This window comes from Coregonus lavaretus, assembly GCF_964263955.1.
Source record: "Coregonus lavaretus genome assembly, chromosome: 32".
NCBI classification, from domain to species: domain Eukaryota; kingdom Metazoa; phylum Chordata; class Actinopteri; order Salmoniformes; family Salmonidae; genus Coregonus; species Coregonus lavaretus.
In genome coordinates this window covers 29,204,772-29,231,666 of record NC_140019.1, presented here as the reverse complement: position 1 = coordinate 29,231,666, position 26,895 = coordinate 29,204,772, and the positions used below count along the sequence as shown (strand labels likewise).

The following is a 26,895-nucleotide window of genomic DNA, read 5'->3' as shown; positions in this document are numbered from 1 at the left end:
AAGTCCTATCCTTTCATTTGGTTTAAACCTGGCTTGTTATCAACTTGCAAACTGGCGTCATTATTACAACCCAGTGTCGTCTAATGCTAGCGATGCAGATTTTGCTCAGATTATCTAACAATTGTTTTTCTCTCTCTCTAGGATCACAAACAAAATGCCGTCCTGGTTTGCACACCCCAGTACCGTCTGGGTTCTACCTCCAAGATTGCTGGACTTCCCGCAGCTGAACTGGTATCTGGATGCCTGAAGGACAAACAGATCCTTTTGATGGGTGACTCCACTCTCCGTCAATGGTTGGAGTACCTGGAGAAAACTGTGCCAAGTAAGATATAGTCTGTAATCCTTTCAGTGTTAAGATACTTCAGATATGTGGTTATGTATTACTTTGAGTGGCCTCATTGGCTGTACACCGTAAACAAAGAAAGGGTTTGGAAACATTCTTGCAGGTAGTTGCCACCATTTTGTGGGTGTTGGGAAACACCTGAAAATTTATGTTTCAGGCTTGGGTTCAATTCGATTTTACATTTGAAAATTAAATTCTTGAATTAACTCATGAAGTGGAGAATTTACGTGGAATTCAATTTGAATTGCAATAATCAATTGATCATATCAATTGAATTGGAATTAGTTTGTTTCAAAAAATAAAGGGGATTTAATTCCGATGTTCTAATTAAATTATTATGGGCGGATATTTTTGCATTTCCCATTTAATAGAAATTATGGTTGAAGTATCAAAATTGACTGCAGGATTTGTACCCAATGTGATCTTTCTGCAGCACTGAAACGCCTGAACCTTCACACATCAAGCAAATCGGGCCCCTTTGAGGCAGTCGACACCCAGTCCAACACCCGTATCATCTGGCGGGCCCATGGGATACCTATACGGACGAGCAAGACCCCCTGGGCTGACCTCCACTACATCGCCAGGGAGGTGGAGGGTCTGGCAGGGGGTGCACACTCTGTAGTCGTCTTCACCATCTGGGCTCATTTCACCACGTACCCACTGGCTATGTATGCACACCGTCTGGTCGTCATCCGTAGGGCTGTGGCGTCGCTGCTAAGAAGATCTCCCACTACTCTGGTAGTGATCAAATCAGCCAACACGGGCTACAAGGATGTGTACGGGAGCGACTGGCTCTCCTGGCAGCTCGACATGGCTCTAAGGGAAATATTCAGGGGCTTGCCCGTGGTCCTCATTGACGTTTGGCAGATGACCTCCTGCCACTATTCTCCAGATAACATTCACCCGCCGTGGTGATCCAAAATGAAGTGGACCTCTTCCTGTCCTTTGTCTGTCCGCAATGAGAAAAGAGAAGCATTCAAAAGGGATTGTCTGTAAAATCAACTGCATAGAAAATGGCAACCAATACATAAAAAAATATAACCACATCATGAAAACAACAGTCAAATTCTAGGTGCTGTTCAGTGCTCTGATAGCCATTATTGTATATGGTTGGGAAACTCAAGGTGACCAGTGAGACTGCATTACTACCGTAGATTCTTCCCAATTAATGCCCTCTGGTGTTTGTCAAACTATTGCCTGCTTTCAACTCTGCCTTGATTCTTCTGTTATACATAAAAGATAGTTAAGCAATGATTCATTTATAGAACTTGTGTACTGTTTTTATACCCCTCCCTATGTGTGAAACTTTGAATACCATAGTCGCATGCCTTTATGGCCCAGTTTCAAAACAATCCCCTAGGTTTTAAGTTAAGACTCGTAAAGCAGAAGCCTATTTCACTTTCTCAAAATCCCCAGAATGAATCTAAGATAACTCTACTAATTTTGACGTTTTTGCCGAGTATGTTTAAGTTGAGCAATTTTACATCTAAAAAGGTGTTTGGTGCAGTATTTCTCAAGTAAAGAAATGCACGACGTGTTGTCTTATGTAAACAAAGTCGGGCTGCTGGGCAGGTCTGACTCACTATTTTATACTATTGGATAGAGGGCAATCACCACAGCTGTTCACCCCATGTTAGTGGGCAAATGTACATAATCAAAACCCAACCTTAATTTACCCTTTGTGACACGTGGATGTTCCAAACTCTGTTTTAGACGAGACTGACTTCATGACAAATTGTCCTATTTACACTTTAGTCCATTTTGACACTAGAGTTTCTGACTCATATCGATGCCACGTAGGCCATTTGCAAAGGGATTCATTGCTTTTTAAAGGCAGACACTCTTTTAAAATTGGGCTTATCACTCAGGTCACACACTGTAATACACCTGGACAAACTCCTTGCCCTATAGGGAGGATGAAAACCCTGTCAAACTGCAGCACTTGTACTTGTTCATATTAATTATATATTTTAAACTAGGCTAATGGGGGTTTCCATTACAGACAGAGACAACTGCGATTAGACAAGATAATTAACAGTGCTGAACTTGCTTAATGCAGGGTTGCATCATGTAGCCTATAGACACACCTGGAATTGAAAAGTTACAGGTGTATTAAGTCTAGCTTGTCATCACTTTCTGTTGATTTGATTAGTTCCAGTCAATTTTGGACTTAAAAAAGGCCTAGGTAGCCTAACCAACCGAAGTTTGAATATAAACCAAATTTGATCACATTCACATTTTCTATTTACACGGTTAAATTGGCTTGCATAGGTAGGCTACAGTTGATCAGACCGATAGGCTTACAGCATGTCAGATTGCTAATGTTTAGGTGTAGGCTGCTACAACAATACTTTAAAGAGTTTTTATTTTTCTTGTGTGTGTGGCGGGAGTGAGTTCTTTTCCATCTGCTTTCCATAGACGTGTGCGCCATGCTCGATCTGATTTCTGTGAATCTGATTTGTCAAGACACACACAACATGTAGCACTCTGATGAGGACATAGGCTACTAATTGGGTGTGAGTTGACAAATGATGAGCTTCAAAAAAATGTATTAAAGTGGTGGGGCGGTACCACACCTAATTGAAAAGTGCTGGGGCAAATGCCTGCTCGCCACACCTTTGCCGTTGGCCCTGGTTGGGTTGTTTTCTTTTAAAAAGAGCAAGATTGGTTTTTTATGCTGGGTTATTACCCAGCTAGTCAGATCAGAAGACTGGAGGCGTAGATTACATTTTACATATTAGTCATTTTAGCAGACGCTCTTATCCAGAGCGACTTACAGTTAGTGAGCGCATATATTTTTCATACTGGCCCCCCGTGGGAATTGAACCCACAACCCTGGCGTTGCAAGCGCCATGCTCTACCAACTGAGCTACAGGAGGCCTGTAGATTAGGCCTGGAGATTAGTAGGGGCTGTATTCTTTGCAACCTGTGAGATGAAATGTCATTCCTGATAATCTATTTTGTTGCATTCTTGTCACGTTATGGTTGAACACTGACAGTTTAAAGCATCATTGAGGCTTATAGACGTCTTATAGAGTTCCTTAAAAGCGTATGCAAATTCCAACGCTGGGAGGGATATAATCTTAATATTAGTTTTTGTTCAATAACTTTGGCAAATTTTTCAGATGAAAGTACAAACTGATAACACTTGTAATCCCCCTATTTTATGTTCAGTAGATTGGAAAAAGGTGTTATGGACAGACGAATCGAAGGTTGAGGTGTTCGGATCATGAAGAAGAACATTTGTGAGACGCAGATTAAATTAAAAGATGCTGGAGGTGTGCTTGATGCCATCTGTCAAGCATGGTGGAGGCAATGTGATGGTCTGGGGGTGCTTTGGTGGTGGTAAAGTGGGAGATTTGTACAGGGTAAAAGGGATCTTGAAGAAGGAAGGCTATCACTCCATTTTGCAACGCCATGCCATACCCTGTGGACGGCGCTTGATTGGAGCCAATTTCCTCCTATAATAGGACAATGACCCAAAGCACAGCTCCAAACTATGCAATAACTATTTAGGGAAGAAGCAGTCAGCTGGTATTCTGTCTATAATGGAGTGGACAGCACAGTTACTGGATCTCAACCCTATTGAGCTGTTGTGGGAGCAGCTTGACCGTATGGTACGTAAGATGTGCCCATCAAGCCAATCCAACTTGTGGGAGGTGCTTCAGGAAGCATGGGGTGACATCTCTTCAGATTACCTCATCAAATTGACAACTAGAATGCCAAAGGTCTGCAAGGCTGTAATTGCTGCAAATGGAGGATTCTTTGACGAAAGCAAAGTTTGAAGGACACAATTATTTATCAATTAAAAATCAGTATTTCTAACCTTGTCAATGACTACATTTCCTATGCATTTTGCTATATTTCCTATTCAAACTCATTTCATATATGTTTTCATGGAAAACAAGGAAATGTCAGTGACCCCAAACTTTTGAACGGTGCTGTGTATGTGTGTGTGTGTGTGTGTGTGTGTGTGTGTGTGTGTGTGTGTATATATATAACACACTACCGGTCAAAAGTTTTAGAACACCTACTCATTCAAGGGTTTTAATTTATTTTGACTATTTTCTACATTGTAGAATAATAGTGAAGACATCAAAATTATGAAATAACACATGGAATCACGTAGTAACCAAAAAAGTGTTAAACAAATCAAAACATATTTTATATTTGAGATTCTTCAAAAAGCCAACCTTTGCCTTAATGACAGCTTTGCACGCCCTTGGCGTTCTCTCAACCAGCTTCACCTGGAATGCTTTTCCAACAGTCTTGAAGGAGTTCCAAACTTTTGACTGGTACTGTATTTGCATTCAGTATTTGTTTCTTTGAAAGCAGGTTATGGACAAAGAGAGATTGTGTATGTTTAATTAGCCACAATGTTTTTTTTACACACACACACACATATTCAATAAATAATTTAATGATCCAATGTCAATGTGTTTTATGGTAGTTATATATCAATGGGCATTCAGCCACAGAAGTTTAGTTAATATGTACTAGACATCTTACAGTTTGTCCTTCCAGCAACACTGCGTGTCTATCAACGTTTCTGGGTATGTGAAATGCTTTATAAGGTTTTCATTAATGTTTTATCTACTTTGTCAATATCATTGGATCTGTGGTGAGGGATAGTTTAAAAAAAATAAGTTTTTTTTTTTTTTACAGTATGTTGAATGTTCGTATGAAAGGATTTAGGGTTGGTTTGCCATCAGTGCACTGTGTTTTACCCCCCTATTTTGCTGCTTATGTGACAAATATAGTGAGCAACAGAAATCACACGTCTGGTACAGCATAATTCATGTTTATATGCCATATATAGTGGTCCAATAATAAATACTTATAGTATTTCTGGAACAGGAGATTGATTTTATTGAGTGGTAGTGTCACAAAGTGAAAAGTGACAGGTTCTAGGTCTTGGTTGAGCAGGCATCTTGAAGCAGACAACCAAAGGGACAGTTCAACATTTATTTTGTAAGGCATGGTTCCCTTTGTTGGTCACCTGGTGTAACATACTATGTGCAGTTAACGACCTGAAGAAAACTAAAAACACGCCCAACGGGCCAATGAATGCAGAGCCTGCTCTCGGAAGTCCCGCTTTCCTGGTTATATTTTTCTCAATTCTTTGCTTTTCAGCTGGCCTGAAGGACAAAGTGTCACGCAATTTACAAACTTTTCAAGCACACTAAGACTACTTGATTCAGCTCCAGCTTAGGTGTCTGTTAGTGGGGAGCGAGTACTCGTGTCCCTAGATGTTGGGAGTTTTGGGTATTTTTATTGGTGTTTGTGTTTACTAAAAGCGAACTACTTTCTGCTCTGCTTGTGTAGCTAATGCTTCCTTGCTTGGGTAGGATTTGTGTTTGCTAAAAGCCTACCACTTCTGCTCTGCTTGTATAGCCAGTGCTTCCTTGCTTGAGTAAGATGGCCAGTGGTAAGAGTAAGTTCAAAAAGGCTAACCAGACGGATATGAACCTCCGACTGTGCTCTAGGGCATTTTCACAATGAAAATTAAAGATACTCAGAAGTGCTGTCTTGTTTGCCTGGGGTGGAAAAACGCTCAGGCTGCCTTGGCTCGGACCAGTTTGTGTGACCGGTGTCACCGGCTGAGTTCACTCTTTTGTACACTGACTTCCTACTCATTCAAGGACTTTTATTTATTTTTTACTATGTTCTACATTGTAGAATAATAGTGAAGACATCAAAACTATGAAATAACACATATGGAATCATGTAGTAACCAAAAAAGTGTTAAACAAATCAAAATATATTTGATGCATTCTCTCAACCAGCTTCATGAGGTAGTCACCTGGAATGCATTTCAATTAACAGGTGTGCCTTGTTAAAAGTTAATTTATGGAATTTCTTTCCTTCTTAATGCGTTTGAGCCAATCAGTTGTGTTGTGACAAGGTAGGGGGGGTATACAAACGATAACCCTATTTGGTAAAAGACCAAGTCCATATGTGACCGACCGGCTCAAATCGGTCTTATGTAGCAACATTTGAAATTGTGTTTTTTACATTGCTGGTTGAGAGAATGCCAAGAGTGTGCAAAGCTGTCATCAAGGCAAAGGGTGGCTACTTTGAAGAATCTCAAATATAACATATATTTTGATTTGTTTAACACTTTTTTTGGTTACTACATGATTCCATATGTGTTATTTCATTGTTTTGATGTCTTCACGATTATTCTACACTGTAGAAAATAGTAAAAATAAAGAAAAACCCTTGAATGAGTAGGTGTGTCCAAACTTTTGACTGGTACTGTAAGTCTTACAGGTTTATGGTTCTCCCTTTCTCACCTCCTCCGTTTGGCTTTACGCACGTACAAGGATACCCGCGTTTGTGACCAGCTTTTTGTCTGTTTTGCTAATCCAGCTCGGGGTAGGGCGCTTTCTAAGCAGTGTCTTCCTCATTTGATTGTGGAGGCTATCTCCTTGGCATGTGACAGCAAAGGACAAGGGTTGCCTAGCGGTGTGCGTGCTCACACTAGGGGTGTGGCGGCTTCGTGAGCATTGTTCAGGGGAATGACGATTGGTGATATCGGTGCTTCAGCAAGTTGGGTTCCCCACATACCTTTTGAGGTTTTATCACTTGGATGTAACTGCTCCCAGTGTGGCTCATAGTCTTCTTATGGCGGGGTCCTGGAGTGGGTGTTAAGCTGCGCGCAGGTTGCACCTTTATCCAGGTTACCACAGTTTCAATATGGGTTTGAGCCTTGGGCTGCGGCGGTCCATTGACTCTGGTCGATGCTATGCAGCGCGTGTGCACTTTACCAAGTCACAACAGGTGTTCTGTTGTTTTGGACTTGCGGTTCCTTGTACGATTTCTGTCATTTCAGGTTCGCAAGGTAAGTATTGTTGGAACCGCGGGGGTTTATGGACTTGGGCTGCAGTGACGGCGTGTCAGTGAAGTCACAAGCTCTGCTGGTGGGCTACTGCGTAGCAACCTTGCAGTGTCAAAAGCCCTGGTCTGCCCTAGAAAGCCTATGTAAGTTACGATCGCCAGATCGGCCAAACAACATTTATTTAGATGGCAGTTTTGACCTCTAAAATGTGTTTATAATGATCAAGTTTGATCCCCACGTTGAATTTTTTAAAAGTTTGCTACAAATCGAAATATTTAATTAAATTGTGATCCATTCTGACTACTACATTTGTCGTCACACAGGACCACATGCTGACAGACAAATCACAGAGCAGCAGGCTACGAGGAGGGCCCATAGACATCACTATCTACTGGTTTTAATGTCTATGGTCAATGCGCATAGCCAAGCTGCAGCAGGTGGTTCTGGTTCCCTATATGGGGCTCTGACAGTTCAGGCCTCATGAGGCTCTGACAGTTCAAGCGTCTTGTTTAAGTATCAGGGGAAAAAAGTGGCTTCTGTAACCCCTTTTTGGAGCCGGTGGAGCCTGTATGTGTTTGGGCTGCCGTGGGCCTCCTAGTTTGGTACCCTCTGAGCCGGCATGGGAAGTGATTGTATGTCCCCATAGTATGTTATACAGAGTGACCGACTGAAAGGGAGCATACAGTTATGTATATATATATAACTACTGTTCCCTGAAGGAGGGAACGAGGTATAACAAACACTATATATACACAAAAGTATGTGGACACCCCTTCAAATTAGTGGATTCGGCTATTTCAGCCACACCCGTTGCTGACAGGTGTATAAAATTGAGCACACCGCCATGCAATCTCCATAGACAAACAATGGCAGTAGAATGGCCTTACTGAAGAGCTCAGTGACTTTCAACGTGGCACTGTCATAGGATGCCACCTTTCCAACAAGTCAGTTCATCAAATTTCTGCCCTGCTAGAGCTGCCATGGTCAACTGTAAGTGCTGTTATTGTGAAATGGAAATGTCTAGGAGCAACAACAGCTCAGCCGCGAAGTGGTAGGCCACACAAGCTCACAAAATGAGACCGGCGAATGCTGAAGCGCGTAGCGTGTAAAAGTGTCTGTCCTCGGTTCCAACACTCACTACCGAGTTCCAAACTGCCTCTGGAATCAACGTCAACACAATAATTGTTCGTCGGGAGCTTCATGAAATGCGTTTCCATGGCCGAGCAGCAGCACACAAGATCACAATGCACAATGCCAAGCGTTTTCTGGAGTGGTGTAAAGCTCGCCGCCATTGGACAGTGGAGCAGTGGAAACGCGTTCTCTGGAATGATGAATCACGCTTAACCATCTGGCAGTCCGACGGACGAATCTGGATTTGGCAGATGCCAGGAGAATTCTACCTGCCCTAATGCATAGTGCCAACTGTAAAGTTTGGTGGAGGAGGAATAATGGTCTGGGGCTGTTTTTCATGGTTCGGGCTAGGCCCCTTAGTTCCAGTGAAGGGAAATCTTAATTCTACAGCATACAATGACATTCTAGAGCAGGGGTACTCAACTTTTACCCTGTAAGGTCCGGAGCCTGCTGGTTTTCTGTTCTACCTGATACTGAATTGCACCCACCTGGTGCCCAAGGTTTAAATCAGTCCCTGATTAGAGGGGAACAATATAAAAATGCAGTGGAACTGACTTCGAGGTCCAGAGTTGAGTTTGAGGGTTCTAGACGATAATGCACTTCCAACTTTGTGGCAACTGTTTGGGGAAGGCCCTTTCCAGTTTCAGCATGACAATGCCCCCGTGCACAAAGCGAGGTCCATACACAAATGGTTTGTCGAGGTCGGTGAGGAAGAACTTGACTGGCCTGCACAAAGCCCTGACGTCAACCCCGTCGAACACCTCTGAGATTAATTGGAACGCCGACTGTGAGCCTGGCCTTCTCGCCCAACATCAGTGCCCGACCTCACTAATGCTCTTGTGTCTGAATGTGGCTGAATGGAAGCAAGTTGTTCCAATATCTAGTGGAAAGCCTTCCCAGAAGAGTGGAGGCTGTTATAGCAGGAAAGGGGGGACCAACTCCATGTTAATGCCCATGATTTTGGAATGAGATGTTCGACGAGCAGGTGTCCACATACTTATTGTCATGTGGGGTTTAGGCTCACTGAAGAGCGCCACTGATTTGAGGAAATGAATGCGAGCCCCGGTGTTATAGCCAGGAAGGCGGGGTTTCCGAGGGCAGTCTAGGCATTCATTGGCCTGTTGGGCGTGTTTTCAGTTTTCTTCAGATTAATATGATTGGTCAATGTTGACTCCCCATAGCATGTCATACATTGCCTTCATAAAGTATTCATAGCCATTGACTTATTCCACATTTCTTTGTGTTACAGCCTGAATTCAAAATTGATTGAAATAAAATATTATTCTCACCCATCTACACACAATACCCCATAATGACAAAGTGAGAAATGTCTGCAAAGTTATTGAAAATTAAATACAGATATCTGATTTTTATAAGTATTCCCATCCCTTTGTCAATACTTTGTAGAAGCACCTTTGGTGGTGTTTACAGCTTTGAGTCATCTTGGGTATGGCTGTATCAGCTTTGCACATCTGCATTTGGGGATTTTCTCCCATTCTTCCTTGCAGATTTTCTCAAGCTTTGTTAAGTTAGATGGGGAGTGGCGGTGAACAGCAATCTTCAAGTCTTTCCACAGATTTTCAATGGTATTCAGGTCTGGGCGTTGGCTGGGCCACTCAAGGACTTTCACATTCGTGTTCTGAAGCCATTCCAGCATTGCTTTGGCTGTATGCTTGGGGTCATTGTCCTGTTGGAATGTAAATCTTCGCCCCAGCCTAAGGTCATTTGCGCTTTGAAGCAGGTTCTCGTCAAGGATTTGCCTATTTTTGGCTCCATTCAATGTTCCCTCTATCCTTACCAGTCCCTGCTGCTGAAAAACATAGCATGATGCTGCCACCCATGCTTCACAGTAGGGATGGTGTTAGACGGGTGATGAGCTGTGCCTGGTCTTCTCCAGACAAAGTGCTTTGCATTCAGGCCAAAGAGTTCCATTGTTGTTTCACCAGGAGTGCTGTCATGCCTTTCTCAGGAGTGGCTTCCATCTTAAATGCAAAGCCTTATGTTGGGGCAAATACAACACATCACTGAGTAACTGCCTCCATATTTTCAAGCATGGTGTTGGCTGCATCATGGCTTGCTTGACTTTGGCAAATACTGGGGAGTTTTTCAGGATAAAAAGAAAAGGGATGGTGGTAAGCACAGGCAAAATCCTAGAGGAGAACCTGCTTTACACCAGACACTGGGAAAGGAAGTCACCTTTCAGTAGGAGGACAATAACCTACAACACAAGGCCATATCTACATTGAAGTTGCTTACTAAGAAGACAGTGAATGTTCCTGAGTGGCCAAGTTACAGTTTTGACTTAAATCTGCTTGAAAATCTATGGCAGGACTTGCTGTCTAGCCATTATCCTCAACATCATGACAGAGCTTGAAGATTTCTGAAAATAATTATTGGCAAATATTGCACAATCCAGGTATGTAAACTAAGCTTTTAGAGACTTACCCAAGAAGACTCACAGCTGTCATCGCTGCCAAAGGTGTTTGTAACATTTATTGATTCCGGGAGCTGAATACTTATGCAACGACTATTTTAGTTATTGCATTTTTATTCATCTTTAAAAATATATAAAAAATACATTCACTTTGATATTAGAGTATTTTGTGTCTATTGTTGACAAATTCACAAGAACATTCTTTTTAATCCCACTTTGTAACACAAAACAATGTGAGGAAATCCAAGGGGTCTGAATACTTTTGTGTCTATCTTTGAATGAATCTGAAGAGATGCAAGTGAGTGAGTAAGGAAGTGGGTGCAAATGTCTGTCCATGTGTGTCTGCAAGGAAGAGTTGTGCCATAGAGTGTGAGTAGCCATGTTTGTGCAGAGATGGGAAATACTTTCAAAAAGTAATGATAAAATACTGAATATTAAAGCGGTGATACTTATCTTTTTGTCTTATCATGATGGAAAGTTGCCCAACCCTAACTACACTAGACACCTGACAGCACAGAGGTGCTGAGGAAGAAGGGTCACCTCGGGTGACCAGCGTGCATCTGTTGAGGGGGAGTGGGGTATCCGAGCTCCATCAGCCAGGACTAGACATTGGGCAATTGAAATCTACCCATCCCGGGAAAATTTGGACGCTCCTCTTGAACGGCTACAACGGTATCCACATTCACTTAGCAAGTCTACTCTTGAGCTGGGCTCGAGAGTGGAACAAGTGTGTGAGGGTCTGTCGGAGAATCGGGATTGTGAGCTTGAGGTTGGATGCGTGTGAGTGTGTGAGTGTGTACTAGTGGAAGGGAAGGGGAGAGATGTAGACATGTGAGGGTGGGGGCGTGTAGGCATCCCACTATCATGGCTATATGGTGATGATAATAGGGACCATATGCAACGTGGTCTCAGAGCATTTTGCATTATACTATAAAAAAATATTTTTTTATTTACTTTTTGACCACTCATTTCGTGAAATCCAATTGGTAGTTACAGTCTTGTCCCATCACTGCAACTCCCGTACGGACTTGGGAGAGTCGAAGGTCGAGAGCCATGCGTCCCCCGAAACACGACCCTACCAAGCCGCACTGCTTCTTGACACACTGCTCGCTTAACTCGGAAGCCAGCCACACCAATGTACAACTGGCGACACAAGTCAGTGTGCATGCGCCTGGCCCGCCATAAGGAGTCTCTATAGGGCGATGGGACAAGGACATCGCGGCCGGCCAAACCCTCCCCTGACCCGGATGACACTGGGCCAATTATGCGCCGCCTCAAGGGTCTTCCGGTCGCGGCCGGGTGCAACACAGTCTGGTATCAAACGCGGGTCTGTAGTGACGCCTCTAGCACTGCGATGCAGTGCCTTAGACCGCTGCTCCACTCGGGAGGCCATTTCTCATTATTCTGTGCGTAAATCCGAGACACTCCATTTAGTATGTTACTGTATGTTTCGTAAGGTGGATGTCTATCATCCATTTCATATGATATGTTACGAATTGCAATTCGTTCAATGTTATGAATTGCAATTCGTACAATATGTTACAAATTTGCTAAACATATGATATGTTATGAATTCCAATTTGTTGTGGTTAACGTTAACTAGGTGGCTAACCCTAACGTTAGCTAGCTGGCTAACGTTAGCTCTAGGGGTCAGGGTTAGGGTTAAGCGAAGGGTTAGTTAAAAGGTTAAGGTTAGTGTTAGGGGAAGGGTTAGCAAAGAAGCTGAAAAGTAGTAAGTAGTTGCAAAGTTGTTAATTAGCTCAAATTTCCATGATGAGATTCGAACACGCAACCTTTGGGAATCTCAAGCTATAACATAAAATAATATATGCTTGCCTAAATGTAGATTTTCTACTGCCGGTTCCTTTGTGAAAGGTAGCTCTCCTTTTGAAAGAAGTGCCAAAAATGATTACGCATACTATCCATCTAATGTGAAAGGAATAAAGGTATTCTGAAAAAAAAAAAAAAAAGCAAAAGTTTTATAGTACAACTGAGGCAAAAGGGATAGAAATGTTTACTGCTTCTATCCTTGTTTTGGGCTGCAATTGGGGGGGGGGGGTGGGGGGACTGGACAGTTGGACCCCGTCCCTAATACTTTCAAGCCCCCCTTTCCTTTGTAGAGCGAGAGGGCTTGTAGTCCCTATAGCGAAGGGGATACGAGCTCTGAGAGATCAGAAGCTATCTCTTTCGCTGCAGCCTCTCTGAGAGCGGATTTTCCGGGTCTCATTGAGAGAGCTGCTCAACGGCTGGCAATAGAGCTGCCCCCTCTTCCCTCCGCACCGGAGGTTGATATGATGGAGGGCGGTCCTTATTCCAGGCCAAGGAAGGCGGCAGAGCCAGTGGCTCCTGCCATGCCTTCTTTGGCTAGGTACGTTGGAGGCTCGTGGGAGGCACCTTTAGCGGCGCGTTCGCCTGTAAAAGCGTATCTCCCATTCACGAGAGTGGAAGGAAGGCTTCTGGGTCAGGGAATCCCCAGGTTAGAGAGCGCCATGACGGCGTATCTCGTACCGGGTTCGAGCCCTTGGCCCTCTTCCAAGAAGGCCACGTTGCCATCCCAGAAGGACCGACTCACAGCGTCGCTGTTAGAGAAGTCTTTTGGGTTGGGAGCCCAAGCTGTAGCAGCAGCTAACAACATTGCCCTCTTGGCGGCCTCTCTGTCCCGTTTAACCACGGGTAAGACAGAGATGGCACCGGAGGAGGTGGAGGAGGCGTCCAGAATTTCTGGCGCCATACTCCACCTTACACAGGCGTCCGCAGTCTGCGCGGGGAGATCCATGGCCACTTCGGTGGTCGGGGAACGACACCTCTGGTTGTCTTTGACTTCCATGAAAGAGGCAGACAGGACGTCTCTTTTGAACGCCCCCCTCTCTGACGACGGCCTCTTTGGGGTCGCAGTCAAAGAGGCGACGGAGCGTTTTTCGAAGTTGGAGGAGGAGAAGAAGCAGTTGGCCAAGCACCTGCCGTTGGCAGGACGACTCGGCCCCCCTCCTCCCCAAAGGCCATCTACCTCCGCCCCTCTAAGTAGACCGGGATCTACGACGAGGCGGCGTAATCGGCGTCATCCGGCGGCCACAAGCAGCAAGGGAGCGGGCTCGGCCCTCCCAGCAGCTACGGTAGCCCCACTACAGCCGGCGAGGGAGGTGACGAGGACGCCGACCTGGCCCTCCAAGGGAGGCAAGAGGAGGCGTACGTGACGGGACGCGGGGGAGAGGATGGAGGACGCATCGATGGTGTCGAACGCGCCCACTGTTCCCCCCCACCCTTCGGTTGAAGGGACGGGTGCTGATGTAAATGCTTTTGTTGATGTGTTTAATAAAGAGTTGGCTCCACCTGACTTTGTCAAAAAAGAGCCTCTTTTCCATAATACGTCCGAGAGCGTTCAAATCTCACCCTCTCTTCCTTACCACTCTAAGAGCCGTTCAGCCCACCGAGGGTGCGTTGCTGAACAGGCACTAAGAGTAGGTATCCAGAAGACCTCAATCAGGTCGTCACATCACACTTCACGTATAAGAAGTGCTTTACATAGAAGGCAGCAGTCCCGGTCAGATTCTGACATGAGGACGCAGCCGCTAATTGGGGAAGGCGCACTAGTACAGACTAAGGTCTCCACTAGTACGAGCCAGACCCATGCTGCGTTCACGGAGGGCCCGATTACCGCGGTCACCAAGGTGCCCAGAGTATCGGCGCCCCCAGGCATTGTAACACACCAGCTATCTGGGGACGGCGCATTATCGCAGACCAAGGTCTCGGTTAATACGATTCAGACCCATGCTACGTTCACGGAGGGCAGGATTACTAGCGTTATGGGTATAACCAAAGTATCAGCTCCCCTGACAGAACGAGCCAGTACTCACCACACTGAGCGTGAATCAACCCACCAGGGGTGCAGAGTTGAACACACACAGAAGGTGAAAGTTAAGAAGGTATCAAGGCGCCGCCTTGTTTTACTTCATAGAGACCTCATACTACAGACTTCTAGGAGTACTGTAGTGAAGGGCTCTGATAGCGAATTGCAGTCACCTAAGATGACGCAATCGCTTGCTGGGGATGGTGCCCTGCCGCAGGCTTTGGCCTCGGTCAGGGCAATTCAGACCCGCGATGCGTTCAAGGAGGGCAGGAATACGACGGTTACGGGTTTAACCGACGTCCCTACTCCTCTTTCTTTCTCAGAACGCATTTCCTCTCCCTTTCACGGGAGGCCCACCTTGGGCTGTTCCACCACTTCAATGTTGGGGAACAGGGGCGGTAAGGGCCATAGAGGAATACAGGTCCTTCCTACTGGATGCACCACAGCTTCGCGCCCAGCCACTTTCTCAGCATTGCTGGCAGTGGCGAAGAAGCTGCACCCTCTCACGCTGGCTAGAACAGACGTTGCAGAAGGGTTATGCTCTCCAATTCCACCGGACCCCACCCCCGTTCAGGGGAGTGGTGGAGACGGTGATGAAAACGCCAGACAAAGTGGCCGCTCTGATGACAGAGATTACGGAACTTTTGGCGAAGGAGGCGGTGACAGTAGTTCCCCGGGAGCAAAGGAACAAAGGGCTATATTCGCCTTATTTCCTAGTGCCCAAAAAGACGGGGGGAGTGAGGCCGATTTTGGATTTACGCATTCTCAACGAGAGCATAACCAAACGGCCCTTCCGAATGCTAACGACAAAACGTCTGCTGGAATGTGTCCAGAGAGGGGACTTTTGTACGAGCATAGACCTAAAGGACGCGTACTTTCATGTGCCGGTTCAGCCGCGTCACAGGAAGTTTCTGCGGTTCGCCTTTCAAGGGGTGGCGTACGAATAAACGAGGATGCCATTTGGGTACGCCCTGGCACCTCGCACATTTTCCAAGTGTGTGGAGGCGGCACTGGAACCGTTGCGTCGTCAGGGAATACGGCTACTAGCCTACCTGGACGACCTACTGGTTCTCGCCCCGTCAGCAGAGCTGGCGATCACTCACACAACACAGACAGTGATGCATCTCACAAGTCTGGGGTTCGCTGTGAATTGGAAAAAGAGCGCGCCCTGGCCCACTCATCAGATTGTCTACCTGTGAGGATGAGGGCTCGAATCTCGGACCCCCGAAGGGTAGCCTTGTTGCTAGCACTAAGGAAGTGTCGTCCGAATCACACGGTGACAGCGCTGTCGATCATGTCACTTTTGGGTCTCATGTCGTCAGCCCACTCTGTGGTTCCGCTGGGGCTCCTGCACATGCGCAGGACGCAGCGATGGTTCGCCCAACTAAGACTAGACCCATTGCGTCAACGTCATCGGTTGGTGGTGGTTCCCCTCTCGCTCAGTGCAGACCTAAACTATTGGAGAAACTCGCGCGTTCTCACGCACGGAGTCCCGATAGGAAAGGTGTCCTCTCACATCCCAGTATTCACAGATGCGTCCCTGACGGGATGGGGAGGGACATGTCAGACACAAGCGATAGGAGGTGTGTGGCCTCAATCAGGTCGTCACATCAACCTCCTGGAGTTGGAAACGGTTCGACTGGTTCTGACCCACTTCGCGTCTACCCTTCGGGGTCGCGATGTGCTGGTCTGGTCAGACAACCGGACCACAGTAGCCCACATAAATCGCCAGGGTGGAGTCAGGTCGCCTGCTCTCCATCGGGCGGCAGAGGAACTGTGGCTGTGGGCTCACGAGCACCTTCGCTCATTGAGAGCAGCACACATTCCGGGCTACTTGAACGTAGGAGCAGACCTCATGTCAAGAGGGGGTCCTCGAGACGACGAGTGGTGTCTGCATCCAGACATTGTTCTCCAGATTTGGGAACAATTCGGGAGAGCCGAGGTGGACCTATTCGCGTCACGCGTGAACGCGCAATGTCCTCTGTGGTTCTCTCTGAGGGAACAGGACGAACCGCCACTGGGAAGGGACGCCTTTGCGCAGCAACCGTGGCCGAGAGTTCTCCTGTATGCATTCCCTCCGCTGTCCTGCATTCTCCCACTGCTAGCCAGGGTGAGGTCAGGGGGGCTGTCAGTGATACTGATAGCGCCCGATCGCCCGGGGGCTCCGTGGTTTGCGGAGATGAGTCAGATGTTGATTGCGCCACCTTGGCCAATTCCACATCGACGGGACGCGTTGTCTCAGGCGGCTGGCACGATAGGGAAATTGCCCATAATCGGCCAACCACTGAAGGCCTGGCTGCTGAGAGGGACAGGCTAGAGCGCCGTGGGTTATCTGATGCAGTGATCAGGACCATACAGGGTTCACGTGCCAGTTCCACTTCTAAGATGTATGCCAGCAGATGGAACGTGTTTTCACGATGGTGCGTCACACAGGGTGTAGACCCCATGAGCTGTCAGGTGGAGAGTATTCTCTCTTTTCTACAGCTCATGTTTGATAAGCAAAAATCGCCTGCCACGATTAGAGTGTTTGCAGCAGCGATTTCAGCTTGTCATGAGGGTTTTGGCAGAGACAATGTCTTTAGCCACCCTCTAGTGAAACGCTTCCTATTAGGAACGCGGCGACTTAGGCCAACACTTAGAGTCACGCTTCCTCAGTGGGATTTGGCTTTGGTACTCGAAGCGCTATGTAAGTCGCCGTTCGAGCCATTGAATCAAATACCCCTCAAGATGCTGTCTATAAAGACAGCACTGTTGCTCGCTTTGACTACAGCCAAGCGGGTCAGTGATTTGTGTGCTCTTTCGACGAGACCTGACTGCTTGGCCATCAATGGTGACCTGAGCAGAGCAGTGTTACGTCCTAACCTGGCATTTGTGCCGAAGGTTATTAAGAGTTCATATAGGTCACAGACCGTGGAGCTGTGGGCTTTTTCTCCTCCTCCTCATAGAGAGAGGAGTGAGGAAAAGCTCCATCGCCTGTGCCCGGTACGCGCTTTGGCGTGTTACGTCGAGCGCACAGCAGCGATTAGGTCATCGCCTCAGTTGTTTGTGTGTCACGGTGCGGCTGCACTAGGCAGACAACTTTCAAAACAGAGGTTGTCTCATTGGCTTTGTGAAGGCATTGAGACAGCTTATGAGGCAGCGGGGCGGCAATTGCCTCAGGGTATCAGAGTTCACTCCACTCGTGGAGTAGCGGCTTCTACTGACCTTTTCAGAGGAACAGGAGTAGAGGATATCTGTAGAGCAGCATCCTGGTCAACGCCGTCTCCATTTATCCGTTTCTATCTCTTGGATATGTCTTCTAATTCTCTGGCTCGATCTGTACTCAGCGTGGCTGAAGGGAGATCTTGAGCAAGAAAGAGAGGAGAAGCAGGACTGTGGACATAGGTTTCCATCAGGTCCGCTTTGGTTAGGAAGACGTGTTTTTTGACAAATGTGTTTTCTAACTCTTTGGCTCGGTCTGTACTCAGCATAGCTGAAGGGAGATTTTGAGCTAGGAAGAGAGGGAAAAGCAGGACTATGGACAGGGTTTCCATTAGGTCCGCTTTGGATGGGAAAACATATTTTGTGGCATGAATCCTGACTGACAGGGTCAGTACAGTAGAGGCATGCGTTGATTAACAGAATGTGAGGTCATCTATCTGCTTGTTCAGTTAGTATGACTCATGTTTTTGTTCCTGCCCACTAATCTCTGGGATTCCATCGAGTGAGTGAGGCGGTCTACCGCGTTTACAATGTAGAGTGACACTTGGTGTCATTCCATTAGTGGTCGGTAGTGTTTTCACAGGATATTGAGGCATACCTATCTGCTAGTACAGATTAGTATGGCTTCTATTCTGGTGATCTGCCCACTAGTCATTGGCATTGCCATTGGACTAGGTGGGGCGGGTCTTTAACCGATGACGCGGTATATTGTGACGCCCGTAGGGTTTTTTAGTTGCAGTACTGCGGGACTCGGTTGCAGCCATTGCTAGGCCTGACTTTCTCGTTTCGATGGGAAGTGTTAGGCTCGGCAGGGAGTACATTTTGGAGCGCTACGCTCCGCCTTAAACCACTAGGAGCAGAGCTCCCCTATGGGGCGGAGCTCCACGATATAGAACGATTAGTTACCGGAGTGTAACTCCAGTTCTATGAGTGGAGCGGAGCCCCATAGGACTTAAGGCCCTGCCGACCCTCTCTAGTCTCGCTGAAGAAAAATGTCTCGGGAGGCTGAGTGAGGGGAGGCATCCCCTCTTATAGGGACACCTGTACTCCTATTGGCTGTAGGTGTGTGCATAATTTTGTCTCAGGCTGCTGCTGCCTTAGGGCAGAGGGTAAACCACTAGGAGCAGAGCTCCCCTATGGGGCTCCGCTCCACTCATAGAACTGGAGTTACACTTCGGTAACTAATCGTCTTTACTGGTCCTACACTCACACATTTCTAACACATTATACACAGTTTCAGGGTGTAATAATTAGTCATTAATAATGAATCTATCAGTTAGAGACAAAAACATTAATGTATGCCATATGCAAGTTCTCTCTTGAGTCCTCAATCTTCAACCTTGAAGGCCCTGATTGAGGACCTGGATATTTTTCCAGTTTCTCTTGACTAAAACTCAACTGTAATAAGTGTACTATTTTACAGATTGGGTAGCTAAAAGATACAAACTTTAAATTGCCATGTGGTCTCCTAGTTAAATAGGCGGATGGTGAAGTTGTTGTGCTTGGTGTACATCCCGGAAAAGTCTAACGATCTTGCAACTATTAACTTTGATAGGAACTTAGTCAAATAGATACGGTAGGATCTTGAAACCTTGGAGAGGGAAACACCTGTCCATCTACGGGAAAATTACCCTGATTAATTCCCTAGTAGTTTACATATCTATTCATGGCTTTACCAACTCCAGGATCATATTTTTTCCAAGTCATGTGAGAATTAGTTTTTTTCATTTAATCTGGATTGGCAAACCAGACAAAGTTAAATGGGCATATTTATATAACAATGCGTTTGGAGCGTTAAAACTATCAAACATTAAAGCATTAACCTCTCACTTAAAGCCTCCATTGTAACAAAAGTATTTATACAGTTGAAGTCGGAAGTTTACATACACCTTAGCCAAATACATTTAAACTCAGTTTTTCACAATTCCTGACATTTAATCCTAGTACAAATTCCCTGTTTTAGGTCAGTTAGGATAACCACTTTATTTTAAGAATGTGAAATGTCAGAATAATAGTAGAGAGAATTATTTATTTTAGCTTTTATTTCTTTCATCACATTCCCAGTGGGTCAGAAGTTTACACACACTCAATTAGTATTTGGTAGCATTGCCTTTAAATTGTATAACTTGGGTCAAACGTTTCGGGTAGCCTTCCACAAGCTTCCCACAATAAGTTGGGTGAATTTTGGCCCATTCCTCCTGACAGAGCTGGTGTAACTGAGTCAGATTTGTATGCCTCCTTGCTCGCACACACTTTTTCAGTTCTGCCCACAAATGTTCTATAGGATTGAGGTCAGGGCTTTGTGATGGCCACTCCAATACCTTGACTTTGTTGTCCTTAAGCCATTTTGCCACAACTTTGGAAGTATGCTTGGGGTCATTGTCCATTTGGAAGACCCATTTGCGACCAAGCTTTAACTTCCTGACTCTTGTCTTGAGATGTTGCTTCAATATATCCACATAATTTTCCTTCCTCATGATGCCATCTATTTTGTGAAGTGTACCAGTCCCTCCTGCAGCAAAGCACCCCCACAGCATGATGCTGCCACCCCCATGCTTCACGGATGGGATGGTGTTCTTCGGCTTGCTAGCAACCCCTTTTTCCTCCAATCATAACGATGGTCATTATGGCCAAACAGTTCTATTTTTGTTTAATCAGACCAGAGGACATTTCTCCAAAAAGTACGATCTTTGTCCCCATGTGCAGTTGCAAACCGTAGTCTGGGTTTTTTATGGCGGTTTTGGAGCAGTGGCTTCTTCCTTGCTGAGCGGCCTTTCAGGTTATGTCGATATAGGACTCGTTTTACTCTGGATATAGATACTTTTGTACCTGTTTCCTCCAGCATCTTCACAAGATCCTTTGCTGTTGTTCTGGGATTGATTTGCACTTTTCGCACCAAAGTATGTTCATCTCTAGGAGACAGAACACGTCTCCTTCCTGAGCGGTATGACGGCTGCGTGATCCCATGGTGTTTATTCTTGCGTACTATTGTTTGTACAGATAAACGTGGTACCTTCAGGCGTTTGGAAATGTCTCCCAAGGATGAACCAGACTTGTGGAGGTCTACAATTATTTTTCTGATGTCTTGGCTGATTTCTTTAGATTTTCCCATGATGTCAAGCAAAGAGGCACTGAGTTTGAAGGTAGGCCTTGAAATACGTCCACAGGTACACCTCCAATTGACTCAAATTATATCAATTAGCCTATCAGAAGCTTCTAAAGCCATGACATCATTTTCTGGAATTTTCCAAGCTGTTTAAAGGCACAGTTAACTTTGTGTATGTAAACTTCTGACCCACTGGAATTATGATACAGTTAATTATAAGTGAAATAATCTGTCTGTAAACAATTGTTGGAAAAATTACTTGTGTCATGCACAAAGTAGATGTCCTAACCGACTCTCCAAAACTATAGTTTGTTAACAAGAAATTTGTGGAGTGGTTGAAAAACGAGTTTTAATAACTCCAACCTAAGTGTATGTAAACTTCCGACTTCAACTGTACAGTAATTCCAAACTGGCTTTCCATTAGCTTACTAAAAGAGGCACATCCAATGTTTAAAAGGGTGCTTTTTGCCGTTATGCGGATTAAAACTAACAATTTCTGGTGGATTGATAATGGAACCCTGTTTAAAGGATCCTCCTTTCTCCTTCCAATTTCATCCTCCAGAAGAGGCTGAACAAATATTACAGAAACTAATATGGCTAAACTCCAGTGTACTGATAGAGGAAAGACCAATTGTCTTGGAAAGATGTATAAGGAAGGTATCATGTTTATGAATGACATTGATAAATGCCTAAATTGGAATGCAGTGGCTGTACAGTAACATGCTATACATGATGTCAGCGCTCTGGCTCTGCGCTTCACAGCGCTGTATGGGTTTTGACAGACAGCCGTTCTGAACTTGAGTACCTTGCGCAACGAGAAGTTGCCCCCATCCCTCATGCTAATTGAGCAACTTTTGCAAATGTTGGTTTTCTGAAGGAGGGAAATGCTGTAAATTAAGAGGAGTTTGTATTTTGAAAGATGAGATGTAGCGGATTATAATAAATACTGCTTTGATATCATACAAGCAAGCCAAACACCCGTGAGTCCTGGAGACCTCTCACTCAAACCCTTGAAACTTTTTTGTCTTATTTTGCACTAAATCTATTGAGTACATAAATCAACCTATTTGTCAAAACTGTTACTTTTATCAAAAAGTGAATGATTTAATCACCACACTAATAATTATGATGGATTTGCTGCCATTTTTTAAATGTTGTCTACTTTTTTAAACCTACCTATGTGCCAAATTTGGTGCTTTTATGACAAACTGAACAATGCATTTGCTTAGCCACCCCACTATTAGGAAATATTATTTTCACAAACAAAACAAAGCTGCAAGAACCCTTAAGTGTAATGAATACTCGGACAGAGTGGTAAGATCCAATCGCAGAATAGCGATGCTTTATTAGAGTACAGACAAGGGAATAGCTAAATCGTGGTCGGGCGGGCTGTGGTCAAAACCGGGCCAGGCAGAGACAGGCAGAGGTTCCAAGGGAGCGGGCGGAGTCGTAGTCGAGGGCACAGGCACAGGGTCAGAGTACGGTAATCACTGGGATAAACAAGCAGAGGATTAAGCTATTTGGGGAGTCAAACAACAAGGCACAGGTCGGATACACGGGTAATCAAAAACAACAAACTCTCTCTCTCTCTCGGAACAAAACGCTTAGCAAGTCACAATGGAACAATACCTCGCGCCGACTGAGCTTCTGAGCGCACCTTAAATCCTACACTAATTACTGACAGGTGTGCTCAGAACTCTGTGGTCCTCTGTAGCGCAGCTGGTAGAGCACGGCGCTTGTAACGCCAAGGTAGTGGGTTCGATCCCCGGGACCACCCATACACAAAAATGTATGCACGCATGACTGTAAGTCGCTTTGGATAAAAGCGTCTGCTAAATGGCATATTATATTATATTATATTATATTATAACTCAGGTGAACCAGATCGAGTCTGATGACTCCCCCTCTCTGTAGATCGGGGAAGTGTCAGACTCTGTCTAGACCCAGCCAACTCCCGATCCCTTACATTAAGAGAATGAAAACATATTTCCAGTAGTATTGTTAGTTAGTCAATACTGGGGCCCTGCACAAAAAATGTCACAGGAACTCATAAAAAGTAAAACTGTCCAAAAGTAAGTTATGTATATGGCTCTAATTTTGACATTTTCCTGTCCATCATATTCAAGATTAGGAGAGCAGCCTTTCCTGTCTGTTCAAATTTTGATAATCTTTTACCTTCTGATTTACCAACAGATTGAGAATGGGAAGACTGCGGCTACAGATATTGGTTATGGTGGTAACGATCACCATTTTGTTTTTATCAGTAAGTTCTAAAGCGCTTTTTATATTCTTGACCTTATAAAAGATTATAAGACATATAAATACAAGTACTGTAAGATGCTTGAAATCATTAAAAAGCTTAGGCTCCATTAAGGTCTAATCTAATTTAAAATCCCATTTTAATTTGCCTTTGTTCAGTCAGATTACTTTTAATTGCTCAGGTTTTGGTCAAAATAATGATTCATGGAATTATTAGTTATTGATCATTCAAAGAGTTACTTGTTAACTTGACAGCCTGGTCCCCAGCTTTACACTGCTACATTCAATGTTTCTCCAAGATGAAATTATACACCGGGAGGCAATTTAGCAGTGGCGGTATTTTGTCCACAAGAGGATCGTTGAGCATGCAGTTCAACATTTGCATCTTTTGGACAAACATCAAATATAGCAGAGTTCATGAGATCATATTTTAAATGTAATAAGGGCTACCATGTCTTTCTATTTCAGGTGTGTCGAGACAACCATTGCCAATTGAATATTCTTTCACATTACCTTAAAATCAACCACACTACCTTTACCACTGATACTCCATATGTTACCACTCATACCCCATATATTACCACTCAAACTCCACATGTTGATATTTGTAATGGAATCACCAACAGGACATTTACGCCAACCAATGACTCCTTAATAAGTAAAGAGGAATGGGAATCTCTGGTCACAAAGCTACAATGGTCATTACCGCCTGTTGACCTCTTATCCACAGATGAGGCCACAAACCCCACTAAGTGCTCATTCTCTGTTGTCAACCCCAATTCAAACCACACAGTTGGAGGGTTTATAGATGTGATTTTGATAGCTAGAGATACTAAAAACAGGATCAAAACCTATGGAGGGGACTTTTTTCAGGCCAAGTTGTTTAACGCAGAACTTAAGGCCAGTACTTATGGAGCTGTAACAGACCACTTTAATGGCACCTACACTGCCCGCCTGGCCCTGCTTTGGCCCGGACCTGCCAAGGTGTCCATCCGCCTAGTGCACTCCAGTGAGGCCGTGCAGGTACTGTGCAGGCAAAGGGAACAGGACCCAGATAAGATCTACTTCCAAGGCTACTTTGAGGATGGTGGCATGCAGGAAACAGTGATGTGCAATGCCCAGAGAAGTCCTAGGCTGGTGGGGAACAGCTCGCAGTGTTGCTGTGAGTACAGAGAGCCAGTCACCGGAGAGTCCTGGTTCTGTCGTCGGCCATCTTTCCTGCCCTGCCATGCTTTGACCTACCATAGCATGGGTGGTTACCAGGCAGTACTCTCCAAGTTGGAGACAACTCTTCTTAAGAGGTAGATATCTTTCAATCGGGTGTCAAATATGCAGCTTGGGGGTCATTGTTTACCCACCATCTGATTTAATGTGGCCCCTCTTGTTATCCAAACACAATCCTATCCTATTATTTGAAAATATTTTATGTTGGGGAAAGAGGAACTCACATAACATTGGTGAATTGACAAATCATGCTGTTCAGGAAAATAAAGTAAATTGCTGTAGACCCAATGTTAGCAGAAATGTGTACAAACCATGACTGCACTGCATCCTGTTCCATTACTTAATGGTAGTGTCTCCAAATTATTGATTGTTGTTCTTCACACTCAAATAATATTTCATTTTTTGCAGATTCACAAACATTATTGTACCATATGATAATTCAGTTGTACATGTCCAGCAACAGGGCAATGAAACCCGTAAGTCCCTACAACATATTCCTCCTTTCCCTCCTGTTACTGTAATACCACTACACAGAATACAGCAGTACCTTGGGTTACTGTAATACCACTACACAGAATACAGCAGTTCCTTGCGTTACTGTAATACCACTACACAGAATACAGCAGTTCCTTGGGTTATTGTAATACCATTACACAGAATACAGCAGTTCCTTGGGTTATTGTAATACCACTACAAAGAATACAGCAGTACCTTGCTACCTACATAAGTCACAATCTTTAAACAAGTCATATCCTTTGTTATCTGGTTTAAACCTGGCTTGTTATCAACTTGCAAACTGGTGTGATTATCACAACTCAGCGTCCTCTACCTCGACTAACCTGTACCCCCATACATTGACTCGGTACCCCCTGTATATTTTATTTTTTACTTTATTTTATTTAGTAAATATTTTCTTAACTTTTTAATGCATTGTTGGTTAAGGGCTTGTAAGTAAGCATTTCACGGTATTCGGCACGTGAAAATAACATTTTATTTCATGCTAGCGATGCAGATTCGGCTCAGATGATCTAACAATGATTTCTCTCTCTCTAGGTCCAAACACAAAATGCCGTCCTGGTTTGCACACGCCAGTACCGTCTGGATTCTACCTCCAGGATCGCTGGACGTCCATGGTGTGTGACTCAAAATCATTTCCCTCAGCTAAACTGATATCTGGATGCCTGAAGGACAAACAGATCCTTATGATGGGTGACTCCACTCTCCGTCAATGGTTGGAGTACCTGGAGAAAACTTTGCCAAGTAAGATATAGTCTGTAATCCTTTCAGTGTTAAGATACTCATATATGTGGTTATGTATTACTTTGGGTGGCCTCATTGGCCGTACACCCCAAGATTGGAAACATTCTTGCAGGTAGCTGCCACCATTTTGCGGGTGTTGGGAAACACCTGAAAATGTGTTGGGTTGAATTCCATTTTACATTGAAATTCCAATTCAATTTTTTCATTCACTCATGAAGCAGTGAATTTACTTGGAAATCAATTCGAATTGTAACAATCTATTGATTCAATTGATCATATCAATGGAATTTTATTGGAATTAGACTGTTTCAATTGGAATTGTAACAAAAATTTAAATCTTTGGAATTTAATTGAAAATACATTTTTGTGGGGGATATTTTTTGCATTTCCCTTTTAATGGTAATTATGGTTGAAGTATCAAAATTGACTGCCGGATTTGAACCCAACATGATCCTTCTGCAGCACTGAAACGCCTGAACCTTCACACATCAAGCAAATCGGGCCCCTTTGAGGCAGTCGACACCCAGTCCAACACCCGTATCATCTGGCGGGCCCATGGGATACCTATACGGACGAGCAAGACCCCCTGGGCTGACCTCCACTACATCGCCAGAGAGGTAGAGGGTCTGGCAGGGGGTGCACACTCTGTAGTCGTCTTCACCATCTGGGCTCATTTCACCACGTACCCACTGGCTATGTATGCACACCGTCTGGTCGTCATCCGTAGGGCTGTGGCGTCGCTGCTAAGAAGATCTCCCACTACTCTGGTAGTGATCAAATCAGCCAACACGGGCTACAAGGATGTGTACGGCAGCGACTGGCTCTCCTGGCAGCTCGACATGGCTCTAAAGGAAATATTCAGGGACTTGCCCGTGGTCCGTATTGACGTTTGGCAGATGACCTCCTGCCACTATTCTCCGGATAACATTCACCCGCCCCCCGTGGTGATCCAAAATGAAGTGGACCTCTTCCTGTCCTTTGTTTGTCCACAGTGAGAAAAGAGAAGCATTCAAAAGGGATTGTCTGTAAAATCAACTGCATAGAACATGGTGGTTGTCAAACTATTGCCTGCTTTCAGCTCTGCAATGATTCTTCTGTCATGCATAAAATATAGTTAAGCAATGATTCATTTATAGAACTTGTGGGCTGTTTTAGAGCAAATTGTCATTTTTTTTTTTTTTATGCATTAATGATACTTGTAACTTGATACTTGTACTTGTACTTGATACTTGTAAAGTGGTTATCCCAC

The 26,895-nt window shown here is 44.8% G+C and overlaps 1 protein-coding gene across 2 annotated transcripts; it reads left to right on the top strand.

The window, feature by feature from the left end:
- The first annotated feature begins 233 nt into the window (after positions 1–233).
- LOC311107366 (NXPE family member 3-like) lies at positions 234–26,831 on the top strand. Of its 2 annotated transcripts, none has more exons than XM_084149856.1 (6): positions 234–322; positions 23,097–23,166; positions 23,631–24,463; positions 24,795–24,862; positions 25,440–25,646; positions 26,109–26,831. In XM_084149856.1, exons 1-6 carry the CDS (start codon positions 291–293, stop codon positions 26,639–26,641), a joined length of 1,743 nt encoding a protein of 580 aa, XP_084005982.1. In that variant the 5' UTR covers positions 234–290; the 3' UTR covers positions 26,642–26,831. The 2 variants fall into 2 exon arrangements, with proteins under 2 accessions (XP_084005982.1, XP_084005983.1); XM_084149857.1 differs by lacking the exon at positions 234–322 and adding an exon at positions 3,882–4,896.
- The last annotated feature ends 64 nt before the right edge of the window (positions 26,832–26,895 follow it).

What these genes read in the sequence shown, in the direction of transcription:
- LOC311107366 (XM_084149856.1), top strand. Translation starts at nt 291, where the DNA reads ATGGTTGGAGTACCTGGAGAAAACTGTGCCAA. An exon ending in GCAACAGGGCAATGAAACCC is followed by an intron (nt 24,863 to 25,439) that starts GTAAGTCCCTAC and finishes CTCTCTCTCTAG; the next exon opens with GTCCAAACACAAAATGCCGT. An exon ending in CCTGGAGAAAACTTTGCCAA is followed by an intron (nt 25,647 to 26,108) that starts GTAAGATATAGT and finishes ATCCTTCTGCAG; the next exon opens with CACTGAAACGCCTGAACCTT.